The 12,089-nt window shown below is 37.8% G+C and overlaps 1 protein-coding gene across 4 annotated transcripts in view; it reads left to right on the forward strand.

Annotated features, from left to right (window-relative positions):
• Window positions 1-12,089, forward strand: part of LOC135210883 (uncharacterized) — a 133,060-nt gene that overhangs the window by 86,272 nt on the left and 34,699 nt on the right. For all 4 annotated transcript variants that reach the window (XM_064243810.1, XM_064243812.1, XM_064243809.1 and 1 more), the window contains one exon: window positions 9,249-9,666. In XM_064243810.1, coding sequence (XP_064099880.1) covers window positions 9,280-9,666 — 387 coding nt within the window. In that variant the 5' untranslated portion in view covers window positions 9,249-9,279. The remainder of the gene's footprint in view (window positions 1-9,248; window positions 9,667-12,089) is intronic.

Consider the following 12,089-nt stretch of genomic DNA (forward strand, 5'->3'; position numbering starts at 1 on the left):
TTATTCTAGGTGCAGCTTGTGACTTACATCTAACTTTTGAGAAAAATAGAATGAAAGTTTCAGCAAATGATGCATGAAAGTTAGGTATTGTTCATACGGCCTCAATTATTTATAACTGATAAAATCAGTGCAACCTGTTTTTTGTCATTTGTGCCTACTTTATGAGAACACTGTTCTCTGCTGTGGATATCTGCATCTGTTAGAGATGTGTATCTTTTAGAAAATGGTTCATGATGGTAGGTTTCTGTTTCCTAATAGAAGAAGTTATGACTTGAACCGTCGATGGATGGTCTCTTGTTTGTCACTTTTTCGTAGGTTGTATTTCAACAAAGATCTTTCACATTCACAAGTGATCTCTGATTTCCCTTGCTGGTCGAGAGCAACCGGATTCGCTGAGTAGCAGCACCAATATGCAGCAAATGTGCCTCACAGTCAAACTTCTCAGTTCCAGAGGTCCGTTATTCCTCACACCTTTGGACTGTGGAACAGACTTATAGAGGATGTTATGTGACTGGAGCTTCATGAGTTCAACCAAAGATGGAATGCATTACTACCCTAATAATACTGTTCTCCTTACTTTTAATACATTTTTATCTGTTAACCCCTTCACCACCAGCCTGCTGCATTGCTGCTAATGCTTGCATACTGCATGAGACCCCCTGTCGATTGCAAGTATCAATCATTACTTGCTCCCACTAAATTTTGTTATTCATATTTTTCCTTTATATTCTTATGTGAAATCATTGTGTATATGTTTATCAATGAATATTTTTTGCCCTATTGTCAAAAAATAAAAAAATATATAGTAAGGATATCGGAAAAAATAGGAATATTTAGTGGAAAAGTAATTGTAGAAGTAGGAACAGTTATAAAGTAGTAGAAATAGTAGTAAAGTAGTAGAAATAAAGTAGCAGAAAAAGTAGTAAATCATTAGTAAAATAGTAGTAGTGGTAATAGCAGTACTAGTTTTCTGACTGAAACAGTTATTTCTAGGTTTCATACAGAAACAGCGTATACATCAATGAATGTTTACGGCACTGGTCATAATAATAATAATAATAATAATATGATGATAAAAGCAACAGCATCTCGTGACCAATACATATATACAGTTTATTCACCCCCATTATCATCAGCAAGCTATAAAAAACATACATCTCATCACGAGTAACAGTCCTCCATAGACGTCCTTTCACCTTACGCTTTCCTGTTGAATGAAAGTACTACTCTGCCCGAGCATTCATCCATTCACACAATTTGTCAATTACATCACCACAAAAAAAAAAAAAAAAAAAAAAAAAATGCATCACGTTAGTAGGTGAAATCTGTGTGTAAGCAGGAATCCCATTGTCACCCTCTGTGAATCGGGGTGGCTGGGTCTGGGCGCACATCACATGATGGATCAGTTATGAACCGCCAACCTTCAACAATAGGTTCAATGTCTTCCAAACACTCGATGTCACTGTCAACCTCTTAAGAAATTATCACTATAATCATCATCTGATAAATTTGGCAGGTACTCAGACCCTGAATCTGAAACACTTTCATCTGACATGATACTGAAAAAAAAAAAACGTATAAAAATAATTGCAATCAAAAGGGAAAAAGTTTTAGAATTCAAATCTACATGGTTTACGGACAAAATCGTGATCATCCTTCTCAGATAATAGCCTGAGGCGCACTGGCATGTGTTGGCCAGTACCCCTCCTAATATCCCAATTGAAAATGATGTTACGACGTCCATTGGACGCTCATTGGTTAGAATGAATTGTGGGTGGAGCTTCCGCACCTCCCTCATACACAATACTGTCTGGAAACCATCCAAGCTGAAGAAAACAGTTTTGCTTTTCGAGGAGGAATGAAAGACGTATAAGCGTACGTCGCGGGCTTTTATTACTGGACCGTTACTACCTCATACTTCTTCCTGTTGAAAACTATACTCTTTGGAAGCTTGAATTTAAAGTCAATGACCCCTGTGGGCTTGTTCCATATGAATATGTTTCATCTTCTGAACAATAATATGTATTATCCTACCTAAAACATTTTTTTTCTAGTCTATGGATATGCAAATCTTTTCATAGCATTTTCTGTGTCTATGTTCTTTACAAGAAAATTTTCTATTGATAAAATTGCCAATGAATTTAATTTGAGTCATGGGTGACCCTATGTATGTCTTCATAAGCTTTAGTTTACTAAAGATTCTTTTTCCAGTGGCCACAGTATAGGTATCATAAGCATTACGCATTCTTAATGCAACCCCCATATTTGGCATGACATCCTGTAACTTGGTGTTCATGAACAAAACAGCTTCTATTGGAATCTTTATATCCACAGGAAATATTCTTTTCAGTATCAAGTTCAGTGAAGAGATTACATCCATTAATGTCATTTTTAAATATTTAGTATAATTCAAAGGTCACTTTTAAAATATGGTTAATCATTACAAATACCTTTACAGAATTGCAGTCTTATACACAAAGATACTCTTTATGCCCATGTCCTGAGCTGCCCACAGCCTACATTAGCCCTCTTACGCCGACTGGACGTATTTTACGTCGACATTTTTTGTCTCCCGTGTGCCGACTGGACGTATTTTACGTCGACTTACAAAAGTTTTTTTTTAAATTCGCGGAAAAATACTTATAGGCCTACCAGCCTAAAACTTTTGAATCACGCGCCTTGGGGGATGCTGGGAGTTCACGGATCAAGGTGTTGTTTTGTTTACAATCGTTACGCAGGCGCGCAAGCGCGAATTTCTTTCTTGCCGCACTATAAAGTATTTGTGACACATCTCGGAAATTATTTCGTCACTTTGACATAATTTTTGTACCATTGTAAATTAGCCGTTACATGAAGTATTATATATGAAAATGTGCACATTTTTATGTAGAATACAACAATAAAATACTCATGATTGTAGCTTTTATCAGTTTTGAGATATTTTCATATAAATAACGATAATTGCCAAAATTTCAACCTTTGGTCAACTTTGACTCTACCGAAATGGTCGAAAAATGCAATTGTAAGCTAAAACGCTTATATTCTAGTAATATTCAATCATTCACCTTAATTTTGCAACTAATTGGAAGTCTCTAGCACAATATTTCGATTTATGGTGAATTTATGAAAAAACTTTTTCCTTACGTCCGCGCGGCAACTCTTCCGAAAAAAATCATACATGCGATTGTGGTAATGTTTGCACCATTTTAAAATTAGCCGTTATATAAAGTTTTATATATGGAAATGTGCGCAATTTCATGCACAATACAACTAAAAACAACCCATGGTTGTAGCTTTTATCAGTTTTGAGATATTTTTATATAAATAACGATAATTGCCAAAATTTCAACCTTCGGTCAACTTTGACTCTACCGAAATGGTCGAAATACGCAATTGTAAGCTAAAACGCTTATATTCTAGTAATATTCAAGCATTTACCTTCATTTTGCAACAAATTGGAAGTCTCTAGCACAATATTTCGATTTATGGTGAATTTATGAAAAAAATAACATTTTCATTATGTCCGCGAGGTAACTCTTCCGAAAAAATCATACGTGCGATTGTGGTAATGTTTGCACCATTTTAAATTAGCCGTTACATAAAGTTTTATATGTAAAAATTTGCGCAATTTCATGTAGAATACAACAAAAAATAATTGAAGGTTGTAGCTTTTCTTATTTCCGAAATAATTGCATATAAAAAAACCACGTTCGGTCAACTTTGACTCTACCGAAATGGTCGAAAAACGCAATTGTAAGCTAAAATTCTTACTACAGTCTAGTAATATTCAGTCATTTATCTTCATCTTGAAACAAATTCGAAGTCTTTAGCAAAATATTTAGATTATGGTGAATTTTAAAAAAAATCTTTCCTACCCTCCGCGCGCGGATTCTCCGCCACAAATCTCCGAAATACGTACGTCCCATTCTCGGAATATTTGCTCCGTTTCATATTAGGCATTTCATAGATTTTTATATATGAAAATGTGCGCAATTTCATGTAGAATAAAACTAAAAATATTTGAAGGTTGTAGCTTTTCTTATTTCCGAAATAATTGCATATAAAAATATATATATAAAAAAATTCGACATTCAGTCAACTTTAACTCGTCAGATATGGTCAAAAACTGCAATTGTAAGCTAATACTCTTACAGTATAGTAATATTCAATCATTTGTCTTCATTTTGAAAGAAATTGGAAGTCTCTAGGACAATATTTAGATTTATGGTGAATTTTTGAAAAAATATTTGTTTACGTCCGCGCGTTACGAATTCATGCATTATTTTGTGATAATATTTTCTGTGTGCTTTTATCGTTTTACAATGTGTTATATACCAAAATGATCGCAATTTAGTGTACATTACAACGAAAAAAAGTAACTTGTTACCTTTAACCGTTTTGCGCACAGCGCGATTTGAATACAATTATATATGAAATTTTGTTTTTGCGCTATCATATATCGCATTATTTATATATGATGATGATAATTTTTTTCATTTCTGATGGTTGCATACTAAACTTCAGGCAATGACAAAAAAAGGAGCCAAAAAGGAACTCTTAATCTTGAAAACTAAGCGCGCTGTGATTTTTTGAAAAAAATATTTTTTCCGCTTCCGCACTCACTCCGAAACCCCTCCGGCACACGGGAGACAATTTTTTATTTACTGCTCCGGCGTAAGAGGGTTAGGTGATGTGTAGCAGCTGATGGTTGTGAAAATTTCCTTGTCTTCATCAGTTGTTTGTCTTTGATCACCATAGCAGAAAGAACCAGTGCTAATCAGTTTCTCAAAAATTTTACTGCACTCAAGACAGTTAGCTGGTTTTTATTTGATTTTCACATTTTTTCCTAGTTATTTGGAAGATCCCTCCTGGATGGCGCCTGTAGCCCATGGCACTCCGGGCAACTGCCCTAGTTGCTGTTACCATGAGTCAGCTCTGCCCTTACTGTGTCCCCTTAGTATATACTGTGCTGTTTATAATAAGGGGGTCCTGGGGTTACTGCGGGGCTTCCGTTCCAGCAGTGTGATAAGTCTGAAAATGCTGTAACTTTGGTACATCATTATAAAAGTTTATAAAGATAAAAAAAATAAAGTAGTGAAAGCCTCATGTTTACAGTAATCGTTTTGGTATCTTGCAAACTACATAGGTGTAATTTACCTTCATTCGGATGAGTTGTGCATCCAAACACCTCCAAAATGTATATACATAATGACTTGATACTGTAGCAGTGTGAGATCGTAATGCTGTAAGTTTGAGCCGCCGTAACCCATGGGCTTATGTACTACTATAGTACTATGTATCAGTCCTTCATTAATGTCTTGGAAATAAAAGTAAAAATTGGTCTTCAATTTTTTCACCTGTGGGGATGTGTGTAAGTTTTGTTTTACTGTATTTAGTACAGTGGTCCCCCCGTATTCGCGGGGGATGCGTACCAGGACGCCCCCCCGCAAATAGTTAGAACCCGCGAATAGTTGGAACCCCTATAAAAGTGCTAAAAACAGCTTATTTTATTAGTTAAAACTGAACAAAAACCCACTAAAAATTTTTATACTTGGTTTTTTTAATAGTTTTATCACAAAAAGTTAATTTTATGATGAAATTGATAAAAAAAATCAGGAATTTGTGGATATTTCTCAGAAAAATACTGCGCATGTGCAAATTTTCTGCGAATAATGTTGGGAAATGTTCCACAGAGAAATCCACAAATGTGCGAGTCCGCGAATCTGGAGAACACGAATTTGGGGGGGTCTACTGTATAATCGTACTGGATGATATTCACATTTCTGATGCATATATGTATGGCTCACTTGTATTTTTAATGTAAAGACTGTACTGTGGAGGTGAAATTTTTTTAAAGTCCATTACTATAACCAATGAGTTTAGATGTAAGCTCCAATGGAATGACTGTCCGTATGTAAAAGAGAAGTGTTCTTGGGAGAAGATGAGACCTAGGGCAAGAAGGTCCAGCTGACTTTGACACTGCTTGATGAAGTAGCCTGTTGTTATTGTCTGCGTGACGTCTATCAACTGCTATGTTTAGTTGCTTTCTAGGGATGAGAGAAGGGGAGTTCAAAATATCCTCATTCCTCAAGGCCAGCAAAGAGTCCTTGCTGATATATCTGTAAAAGTTAAATATGAGCAGCACTGTCTTTTGAATCACCTAATGTAGAAGAAGATATTTTTGCCACCACTGTCGACCATAAGTCTAACCAAGATATACAGTCATGATGTTAGGGGTTGAACAAAGCTGTGTATGTCGAGGGTAGATGTTTAAATGATATATACTAGACCAAAGTGAATTATCATGCCCAGAGACCAGAAAATCCACATGGCTTAAGACAGAATCAGCATGATTTGAGCACAGTAACTCTTATCAAAGTCTCTTAATCCTTCTTAGAGCCAAGTAAAGAACTTCTAAACATGTAAGGAAATCCAAAGTTGTCACTGCTTAATGAGAAAGATTATTTTACTCATGAATAAGTTCAATAACCTTAGCATATATAGTAATAAATTCTTGGTTCTTGACATCATCTGTCTCCTTGTTGCGGGGATCTAGTACTCTATCTATCGGGTCAGACGAACAAGGGATATCTTTATTTACAACTAGGGTGTAGTAAGCCCTTTCGGATCCTAAAACCCTCTTTGGAGCCTGGATGCCTGATGATGATGAAGGTAATCTATCGTGAGGGTTGTCTCATTTGCATGAGTGAGAGAGTGAATATCTAACTTTGTGAGATGGCTGTGTGTCGATATACAGCTGTGCGTCAATTACATCATGTCCACGTTGGAGCAAACTTGAACTGTGATCACAATTTCTTCTAGGAGATTGTGAACGTGAGAAATGTCAAGATGATGAGTGAGGGTGAACAGCCAAAATATTAGGGGCCCTCCTGGAACAACAGAGTCTGTCAGCATGGATGTGTAAGCAAGAGTGAGACGCATCATCCCTCATCGGGAACTGAATGAGGAGATTGATGAGGGGACAACGGCTGACTGAGTACTCGTATGCATACTTGTAGAACCCCTCACATCCGTCTTAAAACTGTGGGACCAAAAAGGTAAAGGCTGATCTTCAGAAAACTTCTCCACACGAGATTTCTTAATGGGCTTTATCCTTTCCTCTGAATACAAACAGGGGGATTGGGGTAAGACAACGATGCTGTAGATTTTCCTTTGGTAGACTTATGCTGGAAGAGATCTATTGAGGGACGAGAAGCGGCTAGATGTGACACCCACATCAGAGACACGGCAGTGAGTAGAAGTATCACGTATTTACTAGGTCAGATGGTCATGGAGAAAAAGAGATAGAGATGGTCTTCTTAAGAGAGGAGCAGCAGCGAAGTCTCTAATCCTCTAATCCTTCATTGTCTGATAGGGGAAGACTGGATAGGAGAAGAAGACAATGGAGAAGCCGAAGATGTATAAGACAATAATGGAGAAGGCAGACAAGAGACCTGCGCCGCAGCATCTTCATAACACATCTGTACATCTTTTGGATAAAATTGTCAACTGTGTCGATCACTGCTTGAATGAGAGCATCAGAAGACAGAGAAGGAATAGATGTTGCCACTGTGGGAGAAGGCGTGAAACTGAGAATAGTACACTGCTGACAGATGAGAAGACACAGGGGACTGTAGGTCTGTGTAGAGGAGTGAGTAAGCTACTGAACTGGGAATTGTCATGGCGGACGAGCTGGGGACGCGTGAGCTGGAGTCGTCCCTGCAGACGCCAACCCAAAACGTTTGGCAGAGTACATCAGTAACCAATGTGGCAACACAGGAACTGAAATTTCTGGCACAGCAAAGGGGAGAGCTGCAAGGCTGGAAAGCATCTTGGCAGTCAACACTGAAACTCAAGATGCAGGGGTGACATGGGGCTCACCAAACAACGGGGGGACATCTCCACCATCCCCCCCCCCCCACAAGAGAGGGGGGGGCAGCAAAAGTGAGTTCTCCTAACCCCCTTCCTGAAGCTATGGAAGAGTGGAAAGGAGTAAAATCGTCCTCTTATGCTGCCTATTCTTGACAGACATCCTCCACTGCTCAGGAGTCCAGGAACGACATTCAGGACAGGTATTTCATAGTGTTATTACAAACATTAGATCTGCATTTGCAAGTAGAATGTGGATCAGTCTCAACAAAAGCAAGGGTAGCCACCAGCCCCAGGACATTTTCTCTGAGGCTTACTCTTGGAAGGCTAAGATGAGTTATGGGTTTGCATGATCAAACACAAAACAAATAACACAAAAAACCACAAATGCACAGAATAGCACTAATTCATGACACAAAAGGCAAATCAAAGAAGGCATACAGGCAAGGAAAACACCGGCTCTGGAAGTAAGGGCAGCAGCATGTCCTCCTAGCAAGGTGGTAAAGAAAAAACTTGATGCATCACGGCGTTCTCGGGTGAAGGGAGGTCAGCTGATGCCTCTCTCTCATCCGATTGGCTGAGCTCCATTGTTACTAATACAGGCAGTCCCCGGTTATCACGGGGGAGGGGGTTTCTGTTCTCAGCAGGGTGCTGATAAGCGAAAACCACCATTTACCGAAACTCAGTGTTTCATGATACTTATGGCGCCAAGTTTCAGTTAATGGTGCTGATAACTGGTTAATGGTGCCTCTGTTAGGTATGTTATGGCGCCATAACTCTATTACATATTGGTACCTTATGGTGCCAATAACCAAAACTAGGCCTGTTATGGTGCCATAAATTGCCAATTTTTCGTAGACAACCGCCATAAAACAGGATCGCCATTAACCAAGTCTGCTGGTAACTGGGTACTGCCTGTGCCTTGTTCTACAATTTTATATGTTTTATACCTGTTTCCAGTTGGTGCTAGAATAGTATTTATCCTTATGGAAAGACCATAGGTTTGTTAGATATGAAAATACAAATTAATTAAAAATTTTGTCATATTTAAAGTTGACTCATTAGTATAGGAACAAATATTGGGTATACGTTCAGCAGATAATAAAATCACTGTCCTAGTTATGGTAAAATTACATTATTAGATATTAGAAAAATAGTAAATTTCTGCTAAAACACTTTTAATATGATCATATGGGTACGTACTACTATTGGTGAAATGTTAAAGAGGTTTGATTACAGATACAGGACCTTATACATATATAATAAGTATACTACTTATACTGTATTCTGGCCTTTGGGCCGCAAGTGATATGGTATATATATATGAAAATCAGTTAATATTAACCACTTCTAATTATTAAAAATTTGTGTTACAACAGGTGGGTGAGGTGCCGAGCAGCGGAGGCCAAGATGGAGGGTCCAAACAGCCGGCCCCCCCAACCATACCCATCCTTCATCCCACCAGCCATAGCAACAGATTCCCAACAGACTCCACCGCCAGACCCTCCCATCAAGCCCCCAACAGACCCTCCTCCTATGCTGCAATCACCTAGTTCCCCAGGACAGTCCCATTTACATACGCCACCTCCTCATACCCCACATTCACCTTTGCTACCACATACCCCAATTACCCCTTTGCCCCACACTCCGATGACTCCTCATAGCCCTCTCACCCCACTAACATCACAGAGTACTTTAGCATCTGAAGCATCTGTGGATTCAGGAGTAGCTTCTGCACATTCATTGGACTTGCTACACAATAGCAGCAATGTAGAAACTCATGCTCTGCGTAGACGGGTAAGTACTGAAACAGCACTTACTGTACTTGGTTTTATGGAAAAGTTAGTCCTTACTTGGTATATTGAACTTGAATATATAATTTCTAAGAATTTAAACATAAAGACTTGTCAGTTTTATCAAGTGGTTGTCTCAACTTAGCAGATTTTGTTATAAAGCCGATTTGCTTGGGTCCAATAAAAGTAATAAAATGAAGTATAATACTTTTAGACAGCGGACCAAAGGCTTTCCTGTTTGTGCCAGAACAATGAACAAACAAACAAATGCACTCATATTGTCTGATTTTTTATTAGATGTTCATATGATGGTAGATGGTGTACAAACAAGCATATGTGACCAGTGCTTCCATCTGTGCATCATGTTAGGAAACAATATTTATTTTCTCTCTCCCTCTTTAGTGTCTTATTGACATTATGTAATGCAGTACAGTACTACTGTAATACAATATAATGTAGCGTGTATAGGATATGTGTATTCCATTAAGATAATATGTACACTTAAAATGTATTTGCATGCCTTTCTCTTACTTTTTTTTTTATGGTGCTTTTTATACAGTTTTTTTTTTATATATCTTGTAAGCATAAGTAGGCTTTTTTTTATGTTTTTTTATAGTTTTTTTTTTATATATCTTGTAAGCATAAGTAGGCTCAGATATGTACTCATATTTATAAAATCAATTTATTTAGCAGATATTTCTCTGAATATGAATAAGTAAATCAATACTGTACTATTTGGCACTGGGATACTCTTATCATGAAGGTTATATGGATTTCATTACTTAGGAGAAGGGGCAGACCCCTGAGTTGTTCTTTAAGGTAACACTGTACGGTACAGTAAGTTGGATATTTTTACTAAGTTGGTGTTGCTGAGAAAATATTACTGGTTTAGGTTGTACATTAATCTTGTGTTTAGCAAACCAATTGTCACAACTACACCTTTTTCAGTTTTTTTGTAATTTCAAGTGTTGCCATTTTGGTTGTTTTGCATAATGAGGATTTTTTAATTATAGTAAACCCCCTGTATTCGCTGGGATGGGTTCTGTACCCTCCCACAAATAGCTAAAATCCACAGATATTTAAAACCCCCATAAAAAAATGCTTAGAACTGCATATTTTGATAGTTTTAAACACAAAAACCCCTCTAAAAATGCTTATACCTGAGTTTTTTCATAGTTTTATCACAAAATTGCATTTAGTCACGGAAATGATATGAAAATACAGTAGAGGCAGTTCCCGGTTATCAGCGATCCGGTTTTATGGGGCTTGTCTAGCGTCATAAAATCTGCGATCTACGGCGCCATAATTGGCCAAGTTCTGGTTATCGGCACCATAAGGGTTCTTATGGCACACCATAAGGGTACTTATAGCGCACCATAAGCCCCATTGTGGTGCCATAAATCTGCAATTTTCGGTTAATGGTGATTTTCGCTTATTGTCACATCCCTGGGAATGGAACCCCATCCAATAACCGGGGACTGCCTGTAATTTGTGAGTATTTCGTGATGACAAATACCACGAATAGGCGAGAGAGTCTGCGAATCGAGTCCCAGAATATTGGGGGTTGACTGTAGTTCTCTTATTGAGTTGTCTGTTGTGGCTCTCGCTGTGATATCATGGTGTACTTTGTTTTACTTCATCTTTTAATTACATACCATCTTGTTCTTTTTTTATGTTTAAGTGATGCATAGACTCATTCAGTGACCAAGGGAGATGGCACGTACTTTAGTAGGTTCAGGTATATCTGGGATATTGACATTACGTATGTATTATTTCGTGTTGGGACTGGAAGTCACATACACCTACAGAGGAATATCTAGCATTTTTAATGGCTTGAATTACGTATTGGCTTTATGTATATGGGAAAAACTGAAAAAGACATTTTCTTCGGAAATTTAGTTTCCATTATTTTCTTTTTCAATTTAGTTAGGATTTTGTTTTGTAATCCTCTTTGTGTAAAGAATTCCTTTTCTTATGTCATTGGGCATGGTTAATCTTCCAGAACATTTTGGTCAGAGGATGTAGCACTCTTGGACAGAGAGAAACTGATGCCATAACAGCCATAACAGTCTTTGAATTATGAGCAGTAACATAATGACCCATAAGTTTTGTTGAATACTGCTTTCATTGTAAAGCATGTGTAGCGCCAGGCAATGCTGTTTTTCTACAGACTTAATTGGTAGTGGATGAAACTGAAGTTTACCTTCATCTGAACTTTATCTATCATTCTGAAGGCGGCATAAAGTTGGAGGCAGGTCATGGGTGTCATCCTCCTTAGCAAGATCCTTTGTCTGATGTCTCTCAAAAAGGAGTTGCAGAATTGATGAGGAGGTCCATCAGGAAAGGGGATTTCCTGGTGTGTCTGGACCTTCAGAATGCATACTTTAGCCAGGCTAAATAAAAACATATGCAGCACCCCAGGCCAGG

The sequence above is a fragment of the Macrobrachium nipponense genome, chromosome 4 (assembly GCF_015104395.2).
Source record: "Macrobrachium nipponense isolate FS-2020 chromosome 4, ASM1510439v2, whole genome shotgun sequence".
Lineage (NCBI taxonomy): Eukaryota > Metazoa > Arthropoda > Malacostraca > Decapoda > Palaemonidae > Macrobrachium > Macrobrachium nipponense.